Raw genomic sequence first — 23,526 nt, forward strand, 5'->3', positions numbered from 1 at the left:
AGTAATAGCACAAATTGTTTTTGCACAATGAACTCACAGCCTATCGTACCCTTTTGCACGCTCAAGTTCGTTATTTCCATGGTTATTTCAAATTTAGGCTACTAGGCGCGCCGCGCGCAGGGTGCAAGTTCAACACGGTAAACGCGCTCGTTTTTTTTTTCCCAAGCGCGTCCGCACCGCATCAAGATAAAAACATATTCATACCCTAATCATATAATAGTGTCACTAACGTTACATTAGATCTGGCTAAAGGCACTGTTACAGTAGGTCATCTAAAAACATAACGGAACACTTACCTCAGCCGCAGGTGATCCACTTGTCCTGTCTGTGCTATCGATGGGATGGCCGTATCCTTCAGCACATTATGGTCCGTGTGGCAAATTCCATTTTTTCAAAATAGTCGTCCTCATTGAAATGTACCGAGCAAACATAATGTACCTTGATAATCTTAGGTGTGTTTGGATAAATATCCAGAGTAAGTTAGCCATTTCTTCATCCAGTCAGCGTTTTTAGTTGGAATTCTGTGAAACATGGTATTACCTCCCCTGTTTACAGTCGCAGCTATTTACAATAGAGCGAAAACCCATGACTCTAAACTACGCTTTTACTATTTATAAATTGCTGACTCTATTACCCAAACACCGAGCGAACTCTCCGCTCCTCACCACGGCTTGTCTCCGGTGATGCGGTTATTACGCCGTCAAAGTAGCAGTGCTTCCCCTTTAGAGAATAGTTCCCAGGTTTTATACGGTTAAAAGATGTCTGTGTCTCATTTGACTTTGTTATTTGTACATTATGTGACTATACAAACCACAACATGTAAATAGGAAAACGTTTGCGTTATTTTGTCACTCATTTGGATTAGTATGAAAGCTGCAACCATTCACATCCAGTCTTTGTGCTAAGCTAGGCTAGCGGTGGGTGCGTCAAACAGACTTATAGCACGCACGGAGATGAAAAAGGTATGTATGGACTTATCTAACTCTGAGGGGTAAGGTGAATAGGCTAAAGTCCCAAAAAGTCGGAGTGTTCCTTTAAGCCGGAAGAGAGATCAGCGCTGCTGCTTCTCTAGAGCTACGCCACAGCGCCAAAACTCAATTTATGTTTTTGAATTTCTAAAGAAAATGGACGTAATTTGAAATTTGAGACTTTGTTTCATTTCAATAGTAACAAAGGACAAAGATTATTGCGATTTTTTGAATGCGCGCAGCCGCGATACAATGATCCATTCATTCAAATGAAACAGGATGACTAATCGATTCTTGAGACTTAAGAATCGATATCGGTTCGTAAAAATGAGAATCGATTAATATCGAGAAATCGATATTTATTACCCAGCCCTAATATTTATATAATATTTATTTATATATATATATATATATAGCACAGGGCTAAAAATCATTTAAATAGTGCTAAATAACTTTAAGTTATACAATATTAGAATTTATAAGTAAGCACAAGAAACAAATACATTTATTGTAGTTCATAACCACTTTATTCATTTTAGGTAAATAAAAGGGTTTATGGGAGTTGTAGTTTGAAATACAATAGGCTCTATGCATGAACCCTGCTGACGTGTGTCCAAAAAAATCTCAGTCAGCGTCTTTACTTTCGGAAACGCGTTCTGCAGGCCAAGTGTATAGCGGCAAAACTTTAATAAAATCTGTTCTCAGAAACGGAGACAACGATTTTAGAAACGCTGATTCGCTAGTCGAATTTCGTACGATATGAGAGAATACTAACCCTCAAAGTTGTTGATGTAGCTCGAAATATATAATTTAAATAACTTCTCTTTTTTACTCTTGTGTGACAGCTAACTGCCTCACAGTGTTGTTAACATCATTCACGTTAACCGCAGGACGTTTTTATAAACAGCACGTGTAATTTGACACTATCTACACCTAACGCAAAACTGGCTTCTGACCATAGACTGACGCAGCACCGGATTTAACTGGGCGTGCTGAGACAAACCCAGGAGCGTGCATAGAGGCTATTGTGTTTGTTTCTAATGTGTTTCATTTATTCTAAGTTTTTGTTTAAAGGATTTCATTGGTGAAGTGAAATGAATAAATGTAACATAATATTTTGATGTTTGGTGGTAAAAAAATATTTTCCTATATGACTTTTGTATGATGGAGTGACGTGAGGTGAAAGGTCGCAAACGGAAAAAAAAACGGATGAGCTGAGGAGAAGTTGCGTCGAGGACCTGCTCATTGTTTTAGTAGTTAGACTGTAAATAGAACGTGACAATTACTGAGAGGAAAACACTAGTTGCGTTTCCATTACCCTTCAATTTGCACAAATTGAAATTGTGAAATGAAAATACGCTCAATATAAACAGGTCGATTTCGCAAAAACTCCCGTTTATCACAAAAAAGTTTTACGCTTGCATGAGGAGGTTTTTCAGGCAATTCGAAAAAGGTTTTTTTTCGCAAAACTGCAATGGAAACAGATTTTGCGCATTTACAGTCACCTGATTTAGAAGACTGAATGTGTTTTAGTTCCGTGTCCGCAAATAATAATAATCATCATTAGCCTATTATAACATTTATTAGGCTACATATGTAGAAGATGCTTTTATCCAAAAAAGGAACAAAGCAATTTGTCACCTTCATAGAGCAGGTTGGACAATAATAATAATAGGGCTAAGATTATCACAAATAAACACTCAATTTTGTCCAATATCCAAGAGTGTGTGTGGAGTTTGGAGCACGCACTGGATGGCAGACAGGCGCGGACGCGCCCTGAACACTTTCATTTTCCCATCAACAGTGGAATCAACTTAAAATACTGGTTATACAGAAAATAATAATACATTATTCACAACTACTTTTATTTGCGTAATGTCACAATAACAAGAAAATGTTGTGCTTTTGTAAAATAGCCTAACATTAAACAATCAGGCGCGCTTTATGATCTTCGTGAACTGGAGCGCGAGAACTGAACCAATAGTCTTTATAGACAAAGGCCCCGTCCACACTACTGCGTTTTCGTTTAAAAACGGAGAATTAAAACTAATACGATCTCAGTCCACACCAGCGTTTTATCTGCGTATTAGAAATGATCTCCGTCCACATTAAAACGACTGAAAACGCGGATCATGTGACCATTCAGCAACACTGGGCATGCGCGTGCCGGTGTAAACAGGGATTGACGAATCAGGGAAGGATACGTCATGACTGATAACACCCAATCATGGAGCCAAGCGTCAGCCCCTGCGTCAGCGTTTCTGAAGTCCTACGTTTTGTCCCGTCTACATTAAAACGCTCTCCGGAGATTCAAAACGCAAAACGGAGCTGCAGCGTTTCTAAACATCTCCGTTTTAGGTATTCGTTTTTCCCGTTTTAGTCTGGACGGGAGGTACAAACGTAGCAAAAGGTCTCCGTTTTTAAACGAAAACGCAGTAGTGTGGACGGGGCCTAAAGCTTTAAACGTCCACTTTAAAAAGAACAAATTCGAATCGTAAGCTAATACCTTCTGATTATGTAATCCGTATGAAAGGTGCAGTTCTCTCTAAAGGTGCATCCGGAGATTATGTTTTTAGCTCGTTATTTTTTCAGACGCATTTATAATAACTCACTTATAGCCTACAGCACTGCGGGAAAAATATCATAAATATTCATGTTTTTGGCCTTAGAAAACCAGTAAAATCTACATTTTTTTCCCATATTAATTTGTGAATATTTTAAATGTTTTAAAGTGGGGAAAAAGTCATAAACAAATATGAAAATTCGTTGAGATGTATATAGTGCAGGCTGCTGGTGTGATCAAACTAAAATGTTGGTGTTCAACTTTGCGTTTTAAAAATACAACAACAGTTCATTTTTCATATTGCAACAACCGTTTGGACATAATACGAGATAGAGTTCTTTATTAAATTTTTTTTTTTTAAATGTTAAAAAAAAAAAAAAACAATAATTACAGGAATAGCCTCTCTAAACCTCAAAGAAATGCCATCAAGACATCAAAGCAGAAATAAGGGAAAAACACCAGGAACTCCGTGTCTTTCCCTGCCATTAATGCTGGATAACACACTACGTCTCCTTCCATTAATAATAATAATGTCTAGTGCGGTGCATGGCTGTGATATAGGTTATAAACCTACCAACCAGGGCTCGAGACTAACGGCGTCCTATCGTCCTGGGGACGATAGAAAATGTGTTTAGGACGAACAGAAATATTCTCCAGGACGCCTACAGGACGAAAGACATTTTGTATGTGTGTTCACAGGGCTCGAATTTCGTCGCGGGTATTGCGCATAATTCTAATCATTCCCGCAGGTCTCCTAATTATAATGCGGGATATTCCCGCAATCCACATAGATTATAAAATGCCAGATGCAATTTCACAAACAGCGTCAGTGTTCAGCGGTGCCGCGTCTTCTCTTCTCTCAAAATCAGTCACTGCTGCGAGAATACACACTCGCATTCAGGAGTGGGACATGACGGGATATTCACGTGAACAATCGGGCTAGCAGTGCATCGTGAATGAAGTTTACCATTTGTACGTCTTACCAGTTTAAACATTCAGGCGATTTTAACCTGACCAGTGCTCGCGCGCTCTCTGGGATGACTGCGCTGCGCACATAGAAAATCCGCCACAAGAACAGCTGGCCAGTAACAAAAGTTATTTTTCACGGATTATATTGCATTTAACATGCAAAACTATGTCAATTTCGGTCTTCGTGAGTAAAATAGTCTAAACATAGTCGGTTTTGTCTTTAATAAGCATAAAACGCATGCCAGCATAATGAACACAGAATCCATGCCATAACTCTTAAAGAGACAGCAACCATATGTGTCGGTCATTAATTTTGTCGTGAAAACAACAAGTTTAAGGAATTAAAGTTAAAGGAATCAGGATTGATAGCCTATGTAGGCCTATTTAATGTATTCTGGACTAAAATACTATCCACTGTTATTTTCCAATTGATTACTTTATTCAGTTTCTGTCTATGAATATAGTATTAGACCTTCAAAAACTTTTCTCTTTATTTTTCTTTATTTGTATTTTTATTGTATTTATTTGTGCAACTTTTTTCAATTTAATTGAACAATTTAAATCAAGCTTTGTGTTGTGTAAATTCTTAACAACATTTCCCCATTGTAAAAATGCAATGAGTGCAAACATTCAGGCAAGATAAATAATAATTTTGTTTGGAAAAAATAAGTTATTTTTTTAAGTCACAGTAGTTAAATCTGTATCTGTATTGCATGTTCAAACTTTAAAATCATTCATATTAACTGCTTAATAGATTTTTTTTCTTTGGAAGTATGTAGGTTTGGAAATTTCAGAGAAATTCTAAATTCTAAATTAATGCATTACAGTTGAACTAAACCCATTATATTTTAGTCATCTGAATCTTTTTAGTTAATTAACAGCTATGGATGATAACAGCAGGTACAGAAACAGTACTTTGTTAATGATCAATTAATAATTTCTAAATGAAGTATAGCATTATTTACAAACCAGTTGTTTAAGAGTTGTCAGTCATTCATAAGACCACTTAGAAAGTGTAAGTAAATGTAGTAAATACTAGGGGTGTAACGGTACACAAAAATCACGGTTCGGTACGTACCTCGGTTTTAAAGTCACGGTTCGGTACGTTTTCGATACAGCAAAAAGAAAGAAATGCCAGAGAAATTTCCTATTTGTTTAAAGAAAAAATATTTTTAAGTAAGTGTGAGTTTTCCTAGATCTTGAAACTTTCAGGTTTATAAATGGGTCATCTTTGAAGGATGAACAAATAATGTTTTGGTCATCACATTAAAAATAACATTTAAATATATATTTATTTATATAATATTTGAATTTTGAAGTGCTGGAAAAAGATGTGTGAAGTACTTGAAAGCATTTCACCATTCCAGCCAAACTGGTTCCAGTTAGTGTTACTACATTAAATCCATGGTGAATTGTACATTTAGTACAAAGTGTGGGTATGTGTAAAGCTGTTGACTTGTGTTATTCATACAATACCACAAGAAAAAACAAAAAATATTTAAAGTTGTAAATATATACTGTAGATACAATAACATGAACGCAAAATGCAATGTAAATAAATACAAGCAGTTCCTTACTTTATGGCTTTTTTTAACTGGAGTAACCATCTGATGGCAGCGTGCACATAATGACATAGGCACGTAGGGTTATAAAAGATAACGTAAGAGTAAAAGATGCACGCGCGTGCACAACTATCACCCCTGCGCTGGGTGCGCCCCTTCCCCTTTAACCGAAGAGCTAATGCATCTGTGTAAAACACGCATAGGAAAAAAAGAACGACAGAAAGAACGGCTCCCCTCCAGCCGCGACTCGGCTCCCATCGTTCATGTTTATGAGCTGTTCAAAAGAATCGGTTCGTTCGCGAACGTCACAACTCTAGTCCGAACTGATAAACGATCCATGAAGCACATAACGAGCAGCGCAGTTTCGTTCTGCTTTCATTACCCTTGCCATTTGATTTTGCGCAACGTTGTGTTGTCCGCGTCAGCTCGAATTTTGCCGGCAGGAAAAATGGTCCAAGCAATCGTTCGGTTTGTATGCGTACCGAACCGGAAGCCTCGAACCGAAACGGTTCAATACGAATACATGTACCGTTACACCCCTAGTAAATACAGGCAGTTATAAAGCATTTAGTAGTGGTCAGTTAACTATTTTTGTGAGCTAATCTAAAGTGAGGACTATTCATGCTTTGTAAAGCATTTATAAAGGTGATTTAAAGACTCGTATATCTTCTAAACAGTAAAATGTAACTAACACAACGCAGTGATACAGAACATAGAAATATCTAACAGCCTTTAAAAATGCTTTACCAGGCATGACTAGTCCTCACTTTTGATGAGCTCACGAACATAGTTAACTGACCACTACTAAATGCTTTATAACTACCCAAATTAACCCTTAATTACAGCATTAATACATGTTAACAAAGCATTTATTAACACATTAAGTAACCATGACTATATGTCTGAATAATAAGATGTATGAATGTACATTTAAATAGTTTATTAATCATTTACTCACTCTCTCTAAGTAATCGTATGAACCACTGAAAACTCTTAAATAACTGGCTCATAAAAAATGCAATTCTTCATTTAGAAATGATAAATTGATCATTAATAAAGGATGAAAATACAATTATTAAACAAATTATAGATATGCTTTTAAATCAAGAAGAAAGCATTTATAGCTGTATTTATGAACTGCTTATTCATGTCTATTAATGCTTTATGAATGATGAATTAATGGTTTACTCATGCTTAACTAATGATTATTAGCGTGTAGTTATTATAAAGTGTTACCCAGAAGTTTTATTTTGGGACGCTTGACATTCACTTTAGGACGGTTCAAATTGTCATTCAGGACGGTTCCAGGACGGAGGTGAAAAAAGTTAGTCTGGAGCCCTGCTACCAACGTCCATTGCCATGATATTTGGAATGACTTATCGCGAGAGGAAAAAAAGACGTTTTAGTCGCATAACATCGGTTAATGGAAACACCGTCATTTCGCAAAAGTTTTTTATCGACATTTGGAAAATATCGCAAAAGTTTTTGCACAAATCTGTAATGGAAACGCGCCTACTGAGGGGATGCCTGTCACGTGAGTGATTGCCAAGCCCTGGTCATTCCGTGTGAGAGTCTCCCTGTCTCCCTGTTCGACGGAAGAACCATCACCTGGGATTAAGGCAGTGTTTCTCAAACTTTTTCTGCCATTCCCGACTTTGAAGGTAGGGAAGGGTTCGGGCCCCACCTGTCCCCTTGCAATCGCCCACAAAAAAATGTTAAAAAACTAGGCTTTAAGTTAAAACATATTTTATCAACATGAAATTTTAAAAACAAAAAACATGACAGTATATAAAAATAATAATGCAATTGTGTTTGTATTTTGCCTTTGATAACATCAAATTCAGAAATGGAGAAAATAAAAGTGTGGACTAGTTTATTAGCTTTATTTTGTCACTTCGCAAACTGCCTGCAAAAAGAACAAACGAAATTGAAAAAGAATAATAATAATCTCAGGGTTTTTTCTGGCTCACAACGAAGCGGAGGTGGTAAAATCCTAATAATGTTTGTATTTTAGGTATTTTTATAATAATAATAGTATTTTATATTTTTCGAAAACTATCATAAAGCTACTGTGTTTCCCACAGTATTGTGTGTGTGGTGTGGACCTCTGCACCCAGGGGGTCCGGGGGCATCCTCCACCGGAAGAAAAGTTTGCACGTTTTAAAGATAAATTCATAAATCTTGTGCACTTTGAAAGCTCAAAATTAATTGATTAACTAATTTAGTGTCTAAAATGAGCCAGTTCTGTAGTAGGCTACACATATGTTCTGAGCCAGAGACAGAGATATATCAGATATTTCCCGCTACAGCCAACAAATTTGTGAAATAAACGCAGATAATCAGTCATTCAACTCCAGTTCCATCAAGTCATTCTGGTCTACCACCCGCCGGCCTCTGAAGAATACCGGACGCACCGCTGATCACTCGCTGTTAGCTCGGGTCCAGAGGTCAGCTAATGCTAATGCGGCTGTCAGTCTCAGCAGTACTGTTGTCAATATCGGCCTTTTAAACATCTGCTCTCTTACGGGCAAGGGTCACCTCGTCCAGGATCTCCTGACGGACCATAAGTATGACATTTTTTGTCTGACTGAGACTTGGCAGCAGCCAAATGACTTTGTTTCCCTGAATGAAGCCACTCCACCGGGGTTTGTTTACCGAGCTGCACCTCGCATGTCTGGGAGAGGGGGTGGTGTTGCGGTAATATACCGTGAGAACTGGAAAGTGGTTCCTGTTAATCTGTCTGCCTGCCTCTCTTTTGAAGCTACTGTCTGTCAGCTCTCTGGACCTACTCCTACTGTTATTGCGATTTTTTACAGACCACCAAAACCAAACAAGGACTTTATCTCTGAATTTTCTGCATTTTTGTCTCATCTGGCTACACTTTCACCTAATGTCATATTACTGGGAGATTTCAATATCCATATGGACAACTTCAATAATCCTCTTACTAAAGACTTTATCTCATGTATTGACAGTCTTGGATTTCAACAGTTTGTCAATTTTCCCACTCACAATAAAGGACATATTCTGGACTTGATCTGTTGCTCAGGAATAACACAGATGGACTGTAAGATCACCTTCTTTACACTGATCATCTGCTTCTTTCATTTAATATTAATCTGTCCTTCACTAAATCTAATCCACCACATACTATTCATTTCCGTAAGATCAAGGACATCAACCTGGACAATTTCATAACTCATATCAATAACCTTCCCAGTGCAGAAAGCCTTTCTACAACAGATGAGTTTCTCACACATTACAATACACATCTTCAAAATATTCTCAATATTCTGGCTCCACTCAAAACTCGATCTGTCACTTTCACTCATACATCACCTTGGTTCACTCCCACCCTCAGGAAACAAAAAGCAATAGGCCGCCGGCTGGAAAGGCTCTATAGGAAAACTGGACTTACCGTACACAAAGACATGTACACAACTCACATCCTCAAATACAAAGATTCCATTTCTAAAGCCAAAACATCCTACTACTCCCGGCTAATCAGCTCCAATGAAGGTAATTCAAAGGCTCTATTCTCCATTTTTTACAACATTACAAAACCACCTGATTCACTTCCATACCATCCCTACTCCTCTGACTTTTGTAATAAACTGGCATCTTTTTTCACCCAAAAAATCCAACACATTCACCAGCAACTCCATCCCTCAGTCCTAATTCCACCCATTTTACCATTATTTAATTCAGTTCATTCATTATCAACATTTACCATTCCCTCTGTAAATCAGATTTTTATTCTCATTCAGAATACAAATACCTCATCCTGTCAACTAGACCCTCTCCCTTCTTCTCTTGTTAAAGCTTCCATTTCTGCTCTATCTCCTCTCATTACTAATATTATTCATGCCTTCCTCACCTCTGGCACTGTACCCCCCTCTCTGAAAACTGTGGCTGTCACTCCCATACTTAAGAAATTTGGTTCTGATCCAACTGACCTTAATAACTTTCGCCCCATTTCGAACCTTCCATACATCTCCATGCTTCTTGAAAAAACTGTTGCTGCTCAGCTTCATACCCACCTCTCTTCCAATAATCTTTATGAACTTTTTCAATCTGGCTTTCGCCCTCTTCATAGTACCAAAACAGCCCTTCTCAAAATTACCAATGATCTCCTCCTTTCGGCTGACTCCGGTTCACTGACTATCCTCCTCCTGCTTGATCTCAGTGCAGCCTTTGACACCATCTCACACTCTATCCTTCTTGACAGACTTTCTTCCATTGACATCACTGGTACTCCACTCGCCTGGTTCCGCTCTTACCTTTCTGACCGCTCCCAGTTTATTCAATTAAAGTCCTTCATAGAGGTCGACCGATTCATCGGATTTGCCGATTAATCGGCACCGATAGTTGATTGGTGGAACTATCGTTATCGGCAAAAATCCGCACCGATAGTTATTTCCTGGTTTCGTCCGTTGCTGGCGCGGCTGAGAAGTGCGCGCTGTCATTCATTACACAGTACGAGAGAGCTGAGAAGGGTCTGGCATCATGCAGTACAAGAGCAGCCTCTAGAGGTGTCATAAAAACTATCAACTGATGCCTCGTGTTGTTTATTTCGACACGTGACACTGCGCGCTGCACTGAGAGCGCGCGTTGTGTGGAGAGCGGAGATCGCTGACATCTGATGCTCGTGCTAAAGCACGGACAGCGAAAAGGTACAGGGAATTTTGTCATATCATTATGAACGGATGAATTTGTTGACTAAATACTGCATTAGTAGAGAAAGAACCGCACAACAGTATGTTTGTTTGCCTTCGAGAGTGGCTGAGAGGACGCACATAGTAGGCTACCTCAAGCGGTTAAAACACTGACACAAAAATACACCTAACAAGTCCGACCCGAATGTTTAATGTTTAATGTCACAAATTGTTCCCATCTATTTGCATTAGTTTATATCCAGCTGGTCACTTTGATGCATTCATTATGCAGCGACGTTGCATTAGAGACGTATGATAGCAAACTGATATGTTCATACAGCCGACAAAAACAAACGAATCAGAGAAGCATTCGATTTCGGTTCTTTTTTCACCATCACTTTAATACATATTTATTTTTATTAAATATTCTTTAAGTTCTATAAAATACAGGGCTCCAGACTGCGACCAAATAGTCGCATTTTGCGACTAAAATTTGAGAGTGTGCGACTAAATTTTACATCCAGTCGCACATGTGCGACCGGTAAATTTGCCACACGTTAAACGCATGGTAAGCGTGGAAGGGACGCGTCAATGAATCCGTGACAAGAAAAGCGCGAAACGTCTGTGGGAACATGAGAGACGGAGTGAGACGGAGACAAATATCACAACCTGATGTGCGTCTGAGCAATAAGCGATCTATCGACACGTTACCTAGCAGCGAATACAAACAAAATGAAAGTGGAACTAAAATACGCAACTCATATAGGCTATGCTTCACGGACCGTTGGCGTTTTTATTGGACCAATAATAGACAGAGCAGCGCATAGTGGAGCCCCCCGAACCACCGACAGTAATAAAGCCCCGAACTTGCCAGTCGCTGGTTAACACATTAATAACATTAACTAAGGTTAATAACTGCTGTTCATTGTTTGTTAATTAACATACTAAATGTTTAAATTAAGGTTTTTATTTGTTAACCATAGTTAAAACTCTATGAACTAACATGAATGATCAAGGTGAAATTGTATTGCTCAAATATTAATGCTGTAAACATTTATATTGCATAATGCACATAGTTAAACTAGCTAATAATCATTGTTAACAAATTGGACTTGCAACATGTTATAGCTAAAGAAACACACATTTAACATATTTTAATGTTTAAATTATTTTCAGATGGCAAATTTTGTTATTATTTGAAACGTCTTTTTTTATTCATTAGGTTGGCTTGAAAAAGAACAGTTAAACAGTTACATTTGGAATGTTTAATTTGTTATTTAGAGTATTATTTTTTGTTTGTTTGAAAGAATGCCTTTTATGCCAGTTTTTTATATTTTATAATAAAGTTCAGCACTGTTTTACTTGGAGTGTTATGTTTGTTTTTATCCAGTATCAATTTTAAAAACTATCGGTTGATTAATCGGTTATCGGCAAGTACAGCCCAACCTAGCTATCGTTATCGGTAAAATCTAATATCGGTCGACCTCTAGTCCTTCATCTCTCATCCCGTCCCTGTCACATCTGGTGTACCACAGGGTTCTGTTCTTGGCCCCATGCTTTTTTTGATCTATCTTCTGCCCCTTGGTCACATCTTTAGGAAACACAACATCCATTTTCATTGCTATGCGGATGACACCCAGCTCTACATCTAACCGACTGCCTTCATGAAATAAAGTCCTGGTTCACGTCAAACTTTCTCAAACTGAATAGCAATAAAACTGAATTTCTACTCAGTGGCACTAAATCCACCTTAAGTAAAGAATTTTTCAATCCTCATTGACGGCTCCTCTATCTCCCCACCCTCTCAGGTAAAGAGTCTGGGGGTGCTTCTCATTTCTTATTTGTGCATACTCGTTTCCTTCCCTTGCTTCCTTTCTTTGCGTCTCAGCTCCACCCCCTGTAGGACGTGAGGGAAGGAAGCGAGGAAAGGAAAGGAGGACAGAGGAATCGAATAAAAGCTTTTTTATATCCATTGGAGTACTTGATGACTCGAGCTTCACTCCACAGTGTCATCAGCAGCGCTAAAAGGATCTGCCCTTATGTTGTTGAAGTTTGGTTATTTAATAAATTCATAATAAATAATAATAAAGATAGGCTATACTGTTGAAATATTTGAGATGTGTGGTTTATATAAACTGCAAAGGTAAAGTATAAATTAAAATGATTGTGACCGATGTGAAGGGGGAGGAGAATTGACACGTGCGTCACGTTTAGTCAACATAACAGTTCCGCGTAGGATGCACCTGTGTATCCTCGCTTATGACTCCTCAGGAAGCCTCCTATCTCCTCGATCCTCGACTCCTCACGGTGCAATTAGAGAATTGAGATGTCCTTCAAGATGGCTGAGCTCGATCGGTTTCCGGGTCATAGGAGGGAGGACGGAGGAGCGAGGAGACGAGGAGGGATATTGAGAAGCACCCTGGGTGTCATCCTAGACAGCACCCTCAGCTTCAATGCACATATCAATGATATCACCCTTTCAGCCTATTATCATCTCAGAAACATTCATCGTCTTCGTCCTTCTCTCACTCCTCTATCCACTGCTGTTCTTATGCATAGCCTTGTCACTTCCCGAATCGATTATTGTAATTCTCTCCTGTATGGTCTCCCACAAAAAACCCTCCGTAAACTCCAACTTGTTCAGAATTCTGCTGCACGTATCATTACTCACACACCATCCATAAAGCACATCACCCCAGTTCTTTAACAGCTTCACTGGCTTCCTATTTCATATCGTATCCAATATAAAATCTTGCTCCTCACATTCAAAGCCATCCATAACCTAGTAGGGCTGCAACAACTAATCGATAAAATCGATTATAATCGATTATGAAAATCGTTGTCAACGAATGTCATTATCGATTAGTTGGTCTGATTACGTCACGGGGATTGTTTACATGGAACATGCGCTTCTTACATGCGCTTCATGAGGCGCACATGCAGTCTCTCTCCCTCGCCGCTCTACCCTGTCTCGCGCGCGCAACACGGACGGTTTGGAGCACGTTATCTTCTGTCTCGCATGCGCGCTCTTGATTCCGTGAGTTTGAACTAATTTGCGGGCATCAGGAAACCGCTATCAATATGCAGCATACACGAAAATCATTCACCTTTCGGTAAATTCGCCGTTTTGAAACCAAAATAGGTGACCTACGTTAATCGTGTATACTTTATGAAGCCATACTATAGTATAATGTGAGATAGAAATGTATATTTAAGTCATTAAATTCAAGTTAACCTAAGCTTTTCCCTCCACTGCGGCTGTCAGTCATTCTCTATTCGGTGTTCAAACAGCGCGTCGCGTTACAACAGTTAACATGATGATCTCTTTCCAAGATGATTCAATGTTATTATTATAATTGATACGTAGATGGTCTATGATGGTTTTGAAATCTTATTAATAGCCTTTCTTGTTCTGTCCTATCTATTATATTTTGCTTCCTCACTAAACAGCTGTGCTTTACATTTAAAACAGCTGTGCATCTGATTTTTACGATGTTTTTCATGAATGTATAACAACAATACAAAGAGCAATGTGTAACGTTTTACCAGAGTTAGTGCTACACTTATTGTCTCTTATTTGTTCCCCACTAAGGAATGTTTTTTTCACTAAATGTTTAGATTTTATAAAATTATTGTGCACTTGTGATATTTCTAGGCTAAGTTTTGCTGAGTTATCCACTAATCTAGTTTACAATAGCATTTTTGTCATAGGTTATGGTCATATATATTTTTTTTATTTGTTGTTTTTCTTTATAATGAAGTTATCTGTATTAAGTAGATTGTTTAACACACAAAAGAGTGTGGTTTTTAGGGTTTTATTTTGTTATAATAAACAAAAAAGAAATATAATTTTTTATCCGATTAATCGATTAATCGAAAAAATAATCGTCCGATTAATCGATTATCAAAATAATCGTTAGTTGCAGCCCTATAACCTAGCCCCCTCATATTTGACTGATCTCATTCATATTGCCAAACCAGCCCGCTCTCTTCGTTCCTCTTCCTCTCTCCATCTCACTATCCCGCTCGCCCGACTCATGACTATGGGGAGTAGGGCTTTCAGTTGCTCAGCTCCCCAGCTCTGGAACACTCTACCCCCTGACCTCCGCAACTCCAATTCTATCAAACACTTTAAATCCACACTCAAAACTTATCTGTTTAGACAAGCCTACTCATTGTGATCACATATGTATTATACTATTTATGATGCTTTTTATGATTTATGTATGATGTATTTTAACATGTTTTTATGCAAGTTTTTACTATAGTTTGTTTTATTGTATTTTTTGTAAGGTGGCCTTGAGTGTCCAGAAAGGCGCCAAATAAATAAAATGTATTATTATTATTATTATTATTATTATTCAGCGCGGTGTGTGACCATACTGTCTATGGGTGTGACAAGCAATGATGCGTCACCATGGAAACCATAAAGGGAGACGATCTAAATAACGGCACCTCTAAAAACTTTTAAACGTGCGTGTTAAAAGGTTAAGTAAGGCTTACATTTAAATGTGTCCTCGTTTTGTTTTGAGTTTATGCTCGATAAATAAAGGAACTAATAGAGTTGGGCACAAAATTACCACATTTTCTCCCATTTGTAGCGCCCCACCTGTCATGTTTCTATTCCCCACCAGTGGGGCGCGCCCAACACTTTGAGAAACGCTGGATTAAGGTATCTGTAAATCGTTTCGTTTTCTCCAAAAGGAGTGAAGGGGTCATTTTGTTTAGCCACGCCGAAGAACACAACCAAAAACAAGACTGCTAGTCACTTTGTAAAGACGTGTAAGCTGAGAGGAATTTTGTCAAAGCTGACTAAAAGTGATCGAGGATGGATAATTTCAATGAACTTGATGAACCCGTGATATCTTCTTTGGGGTGTCCAGGCCTGCAACGGTTAACTGTTAGGTTTTAACGCATTTGCCGGCTATGGACTGGGGTGGGTGAATCACGTGTAGTGTTTGTGTAGTAAAACGGTTTTAATTTGAACGACACAGAGTTGCTTGGTCCCATTATTGTCTCCCACACTAAGTGCTTTACAGATTTACTAAAGATAAAACTTTTGTGAACTATTGTGAAATAGTTTATTTTGTGACGTTTCCATTAACCGATGTTATGCGACTAAAACATAATTTTTTCCTTTCGCAATAAGTCAAATTCTTGTTATTCTTATTTTTAATCGAAAAAGACGTGTGTTATCCAAGCATTAATGGTAAAGAATACTTGGAACGGCTGGTGTTTCTGGTTGTTTATCCCTCATATCAGCTTGGAGGTCTTGATTGTGACATTTCTTTGAGGTTTAGAATCCAGTATTCCTGCAATTCTTTTTTCCTTTATGAATTTAATAGAGAACTGTCTCGTACTCTGTCTATACCACATCATCTACGTCAGGTGACCTGTAGATGCGCAAAAACAGTTTCCATTGCAGTTTTGCGAAATATTTGTTTTTCGAATTGCCTGAAAAACCACTTCCTGCGAGCATAAAATGTTTTTTGCGATAAATGGGAGTTTGAGAAATGGTCATGTTTCCATTGGGCATATTTTCAATTCGCAATTTCAATTTAGGCCTCTTCAGACATCGTCATTGCATGATTGTCGTTTCTCCAGCATGCCGTTTCTGTCCATGCACTGAAACCCTGGAAACGCATAACATTTCTGAAAGCTGGCATGCCACTAGGGGTGGTGTCCTCCCATCGAGAAGTGATCATGACCGATGCTTCACTAACAGGATGGGGGGGAAACCTGGAACCAGAGGGGAATTGGTGACATGGAAATGAAGGCAGTGTTCTTAGTTCTTACACTTCTTACCAAATTTGATGGGTCGTCAAGTGCTAGTCCGGTCCGACAACATGTCAATGATCTTTTATTTGAACCATCAGGGCAGCAACAGGTTTCTTGCTTTTTTACAGGTAACTCGCAAGATCCTTAAATGGTCTCACGGCCAGCTGGCTTTGTTAAAGGCAGTTCATCTCCCGGGATCGGACAATCAAGTGGCGGATGCTCTGTCTAGGGATCTGCTACCCATGAGTGGCTGAGTTGCCTGTTGTATGCAATCCTTACTCTTCCACTTCTGTGGGAAACATTACACCAAATATTCCTATACAAGCACAGGGTGCTTTAGTTGCATCCCGATGGCCGAAGGTTTCTTCTCCTTCTGAGTCTGTTACAGGGAGAACAATGGCAGCTTCCCATCAGCTTTAAAGTGCTATGTTTAGTCAACCACTTCTTTCAGACAGACGGATCAGTTATTTGTCTGTTACGGTGAGGTAAGCAAAAGTGCACCTTTATCCAAACAGATACCATCATGCTGGATTGTCGAGGTGATAAAGTTGGCGTATAACAAATCTCATAAAACCTTACCAGTGGGTGTTACTTGTCACTCCAATAAGGCCGTCTCGTCGTCTTAAGGCCTGTACACACCGGGACGAATATCAGCGCGCGTTATTCGTCAGCGTTTTTCAACGCGTTTTTTGTGTTCACACCCAAGCGTTTTTCGCTGACGATGAGCCGAATGAACATGCAAATTCATTCCCTGACATTAGATGGCGCTTAATGTAAAACAGAAATAATAATAGAATACTATACTAGGGTGATCATGTTCATGTCTCAATGTTTTATTATGACAGACAAAAAAAAAACGAATGAAATGATAGAAATGTCTTCTGTATTAGAAAAATAAATATATAAATAATAAATAACTAAACGAAATGCCTCCAAATGTAACAAAAAATAGCTCTCACAAACTTACAAAAACGAACTAACAAAATCTATTTATATCTTTAGTTTTCATTCTCTTTATCTTGTTTTTCTTCCTCGTCCACCTTGTTTGCCCATTTATATTTTGCTGTAGAACTGATCTTTCCCAGCAGTTTTTGTTTGAAAACCAGGACATTTTCATCACTTAAAAACAGTCAGGACAGGACGTGGAAACAGGACATGTGTACGCAAAGTTGAGATGTTGCCCAGAGATAAAAACATAGCACTAGTTGTCGGATGAACAGATGCACGAGACGAGAGTTGTCTAGAGTTGAATCTAACTCAGACTAAGCACACTATGCACAGTTCTCATCTCAACTCAGATTTCTGTAAAGCACAAAGTGATCGTTTTACACATGTCCCGGGAAAACAGGACTGTTGGTCACCCTATACTATACTATTATTACAGAAATACTAAAATAAATATTATCTTATAGCTCTTTATGCTCCGAGACCAGCAGCTCAACATTCATCTTGCCCATAGGTATCTTATCTCTTCTTCGCCGTATGTGTGCTCGGCAAGACCGTTTTGTGTTTGAGCGCCCTCAAGTTGTGTTTTACTGTAACTTCAGAAGTACCAGACACGTGAGCAAACCCGCCAATCTCGTTGGTCGGATAGGTTTCGACGCGGCGCGTCAAACCAAAAAAACGAACCAGAGGCGTTTTTTTAAAAATGACGCTTTTACGCGTGGCGTTTTTCGCGTCGATGTGAACACTCACATTGGCGCCCATTGTTTAGTCACGAGGCGTTAAACGTCGACGAATAACGCGCGCGAAATTCGTCCCGGTGTGAACAGGCCTTTAAGCCACTTTATAGGGAGTGTCATTGGCAGTGTCTGCGAAGCTGCTACCTGACTATGAACCTTCGCGCAGCTCTACAAGGTTAACGTGGCTGCTGCCCATGATGTGAGCTCTGCAGTCCTTCTGGTGCAACCCTGATGTTTGCAAGTGGGTGGCTTTCCTCATGAGTACGTTGATATGAATCATCCACTAGTTTTTAGCATCATCTCTGGCGGTCAGGAAAAATTAAACAGAACGCTAGTTGAAATCTATTCACAAAACTCAGTTTACTGAGTGTATCGTTTTATTTAGGTGTAGTCTACATGTGGCAATTGTGTTAAAAGCATACTGTACACTGATAACAAGAGCTGCAGTTTGCTGCAATTACATAGTTAAAAACATATAATTTTTTAACTTTATACACGTTTGTCTTACACAAAATTGCATCAAACTAACTGGCTATATACACGAACAGCATTGGCATTGGTTTACGTTCTTGATCAAATTCAAAAATTACTTCATAAAGTATATGAAAAATATATTAAAAAAATTAGTACATATACAAATTCAGGTCCAAAATGTTTGTACACGTTTGTCGTAGACACGAAATCATAATTAAGCATAACTAAGTGGCTATAAAGCCAGCTTATTATATAAAGCCAGGTATTTGATAAAACTGAAACATTAGGTCTGAAATTATAAGTACATAAAATAAGCTATCAAAATCATGAAAAAATGAGCAGATTCTCTGCTCTCAAACGCTGGGGGCGTGTCCGCTGGCTGTGCTGAAACCACGCCCACTCACGGGAAAGCTGTTAACGGTGATATTAGCTGATTAGCTTTTGGAGACGGGAGAATGAAAGCTGAGGCGGGAGATCGTCGTTTCAGCCCCGTTCACCAGTAACAGCGGATTATCAGTGAATTATCAGTGAATCCAAGTTGTCTCTGAGGAAAGTTTATAAAACGATCCAGTGTAAAATGATCACTACAGAGGCGGGTGTTGGGGGTGATCCTCAGCTCTTCATCAAGGTAACGTTAGGCTCTCTAAAAACCTCTTCTTGATGTGATCGTTTTTAAGGGAATTTAAATGAAGATACCGATCTGTTTTGTACATGATCGCATCCAGGTAGTAGCCCATGCATGTCCGTGTCGAAGGCATAGCTAGCTAGAAAACTATAGGCTCAGCTGTAGTAACTAATAGTACTGACAGTCACTCGCGATTGAGCGGTGAATGCGAATGTGCTCGGGGAGTGTGTGTGGAGAGGGGGAGATCAGACTCAGTGCGTCATCAAATAGGGGGGTGTCCAGCAGCTCATGGGTTCCAGTGCGTCACGGAGCCCTGTTTTAGCCCCGGCCAATTAATCCGTAAAATTGCAATGGTGAAAAACTGTTTAACGGTCTAACTCCACATTTCAGTACTTCACAGTTCACAGACTTTGTAATATGTTTTAGCAATACATATGTAACATTTATAATGTGTTTAGAACTTTTTTGTAGAATTGACTTTACAGGGACTTTAAAATGATTAAGTCTTAGCCTACTTACAGATTGTGGCCCAACAACTGCTGCCTCTGGTTTTAAAGTTGGAACTGCTTCATGTTTTAATACCACTTTCTTGTAGCCTGGATGCCAGCCCGAACTCCGCCCACAACATTTTTTGGTCGGGAAGTTCGGTCTGGACTCAAACCATTGAGGAGTAATTATGATCAGACAAGAAACGTTCGGGCAAGTGAAAATCGCAATCAACCACCCTTTTAATATTATTATGGCAACTTGGAAGAAGACGCCGTGGTCAAACGAGGAGGTGCAGACTTTCCTTTGTTTGGTTTCCGAAGAGAGGATCCAGCGAGAGCTTGATGGGGCAACAAGGAACGAAAGGTGTCGCTATGATGACAGGGTACTATTTGTGGCGGTACTGTCTACAAAGGAAAACGGAGCGAAAAGCGAGCCAAGTCGAGGCGAGTTGATAGAAAAGCACCATAATAAACTCCTGCCTAATAACCAGTCACTTACCTGCTGCTGTGAAAGCGGTGTAAAGGGTCTGTTCGGTGACATGATGACAACTGACACCCAAAGTCGCTAATATCCAGTGTGGCATTTTCACTGAAGTTTCCTCCCTGTGAAAGCAGTGGAAATGGCTCCTCTGGAGCAAGGAACTTCTCATAGACATGCTCAGACATCTGAAAGCTATATCACAAGAACAGATACTGGCATCAGAATTGACCTTACAAAATTGTAAGGCCTCAAATTGCTGCGCTAAGAAACCTTGTTGCTATCTGCCATTTTGTCAATTAAGCTTTAAATCTTAATGAACTGTCAGACACATACAAACTTAACCCTAACTACACATTAGAACAGTTGATGACTATTTCCGGCGACATGACAACGCCCTAATTTTACACTTTATTATTATGTTCAATTATATATAACATGGGTCCTACTTGCCCTTTTACAAAGTCTTGTTTTTGTTTTTGGGGCATACTACAATGTTTTCATGCTTGATTGTTAAAAAAAAAACATTACTTTTCACATATTTTACATTATTACAGCTCTTCTCTCAGCAGTCTGGTTGAACAAGGCGTTTTCGATGAAGCCTCTCCTTCCGAAATACAAAATATGCTGTGATTGGTTAGCAGGCCCGGTGTGTTGTGAACGGATTTGGCACCGCTTAGTCCACATTTGGAAATGTCATGCCCCTTCATAATAGTGAATTCAGCTCTGGTGTTGATAATTAAGGATGGCATCAATTCAGACCCTGACAATGTTAAATGAAAAAGAGGATCATGTAGAATAGATTTCAAGCATGGACTTTGCAAGCACTAATTTCAAAGAATGTTTCAGAGTGGTACTTTTTTGTACATTTCTTTTTTCATCTTCTCTAGGACGGAGATTATTTAAATGATTAACCTTATGACTTCTTTAAGGTTACAGAGTTTTTTTTTCCAGATCTTGTGATCTTTGTTATGCTTAAACAGCAACATTACAAACTAACTAAAGTTGATAAAGCATTATAGGAACCCTTGTTTAAATCACAAAATATGAGTCAGAAATTCCTGGAATATTAAGACACCTTTTTTTCTTTGTTTCACAATACTCAGTTACTGATTGTAAACTGGGGTTGGTGTCTTTAGAAGTATCTGTGCTGAATTTTACATGAACAAATCACAACAATCCTGTGCTATGGGCACAACGATTGATTGCGCTCCTATTTGAAGCTTCTGCTTTTCAAACACGCAAGTGAGATAAAGGCCTATTTTGTAAAAATGTCTGTTTTGACAAGCATCCACGTAAACACAGTCTAAAGTGAAATTAATACTCATATGGTCTTAGTTTCCTGTTTACACTTAGTGCATTTGGGGTCTATATGACCCCAAAGATGCATAGAGATATTGTACAAAAAATATACATTTTAATAATACAAATTATATATCATTTTTTTCAGTTACTTCTCATCTATATTTTTATGCTGTGTTTTGGGGGATATGAAGTACTTTTGTACCTATTTACTGGAGAATTCCTCAACTACAGTATTAGCATTAATATGAAATATTACATTTTTATGGAAAAAACACATTAATGATGATCAAATTTATATACGAGTTGTTTCTGGATATTGATCTAGGTGTCTGATGCATATTTTTACCATCTGCTGGTTAGATATTTTTTTGTAATTGGAAAAATTGGAAACTGGAAATTTTAGAACACAAATTCCATCTCATTAAAACATTTAAATTATAAATGGTCATCAATATTTAAGGCTGTAAATATAGTGAATATGTATTAAATGCACTACTGTCTGAATTAAATGATTTTGTGATGCAAGTAAATACCCGAGCTCTGTTATTAGCAGGCCAGCTACCATGCTACACAGCTATAATCATCAGTTAGGCCTCTATAAAATTACAGTTGAAGAATACATAACTTGTGACGTTCATTATGGGGAATAAGTTAAAATATTTAATTGATGTCATCCTTATTTTAGTCACTCGGATCTCATAATATCAGCGATTATCCTTCCACCTCCGTAAACTCATGACCGAAAACATTTCACTCTCTAACCTGCCCGATAACTGCACTCGGAATAAAATTAACATTAATTAAATAATTTAATACTTATATTTTACACATACCTGTAGTATTATCTGTTTTAAGCGTACGATATGACCAGCACGAACATCAGATCTCAATCCTCATCCGCTTGATACGTCACTCTTCTTCTTCTTCTTCTATGGATTTATTGGCGGGTTGCATACCAACTTTGTGTTGCATACCGCCACCACCTGTGCTAGAGTGTGAAGTGATTTCAGTCTAGAAGTATGTTAAAAGATGACTAAATTCTAGTCCTAAGACCACTATTCTTTATGAATTTTAAAACTGACCTTACAATTTCCCTGGATCCTTGTTTTGTGTTCAATATGTTATTGATTGTAAATTCTTTGCATCCCATTTCCTTTAGTTCACTTATTAAATCCTTTCTTTCCAGTTCATACCTGGAACAAAATAACAACACAACTGTTTCCTTTACTTGGCATATTTTGCATAAACCAGTACCATGTTTCCCTATAATATGAAGTGTTGAATTAAGTTTTGTATGTCCCATCCTTAGTCTTGTTAAAATAACCTGATCTTCTCTCTTTAAATTTTGTGTCAATATACTTTGTCTTACAGTATTATGTAGATTATAAAAATGTCTTCCTGTTTTACATTCATTCCACTTTCTTTGCCATTTCTGGTTGCAGGCAGCTTTAAAAATACTCTTCCCTTCCATCCTGCTTAATGCAACTGTAGTAGGAATGTTCAATTTAAGTGATTCTTTAGCCATTCTATCAGCTCTTTCATTACCTGGAATATCTGCATGTGCTGGTACCCAAACAAATTTTATTATTGTTCCAGTTTGCCTTAATCGATACAACATATTCAGTATTGATATGTAAAAAAGTACTGTTTGATATGTTTGTAGGCTTATAAGTGATGCCATTGAATCTGAACATATAACAACTCTATTTGGCATCACTTCTTCCACCCAACTAAGAGCCATCTGAAGTGCCACCAATTCCGCGGTATACACAGAAGTACCATCTGTTAATCTTCCATATTTCTCTATTTTAAATTCAGAAACATAAAATGCTGATCCAGTACGACCTATCTCTGGGTTTCTTGATCCATCTGTGTATACAGGAAGAAATGAGAAATAAACTATTCTTAAATATTCAATTTTATAGCTCTTAATATCAAATTGTCCTTTTTTTAACACTCTCATTAATTTGTAGATCAAC

The 23,526-nt window shown here is 38.3% G+C and overlaps 1 protein-coding gene across 2 annotated transcripts in view; it reads right to left on the reverse strand.

Moving 5' to 3' along the window:
* fam199x (family with sequence similarity 199, X-linked) overlaps window positions 1–22,538 on the reverse strand; it is a 103,877-nt gene extending 81,339 nt beyond the window's left edge. The window contains exons 1-3 of one of the 2 annotated variants that reach the window (XM_089134723.1): window positions 22,381–22,465; window positions 20,774–21,005; window positions 20,264–20,437 (exon numbers count right to left, since the gene is read on the reverse strand). In XM_089134723.1, the coding sequence (XP_088990849.1) occupies window positions 20,264–20,430 (167 nt within the window). In that variant the 5' untranslated portion in view covers window positions 20,431–20,437; window positions 20,774–21,005; window positions 22,381–22,465. Of the gene's footprint in view, window positions 1–20,263; window positions 20,438–20,773; window positions 21,006–22,380 lie in introns of both variants that reach the window. The other variant, XM_089134722.1, reaches the window with a different exon arrangement.
* Window positions 22,539–23,526: the final 988 nt, after the last annotated feature.

Source organism: Pimephales promelas, chromosome 9, assembly GCF_988280905.1.
Source record: "Pimephales promelas chromosome 9, fPimPro1.hap1.1, whole genome shotgun sequence".
In the NCBI taxonomy this organism is placed as follows: domain Eukaryota; kingdom Metazoa; phylum Chordata; class Actinopteri; order Cypriniformes; family Leuciscidae; genus Pimephales; species Pimephales promelas.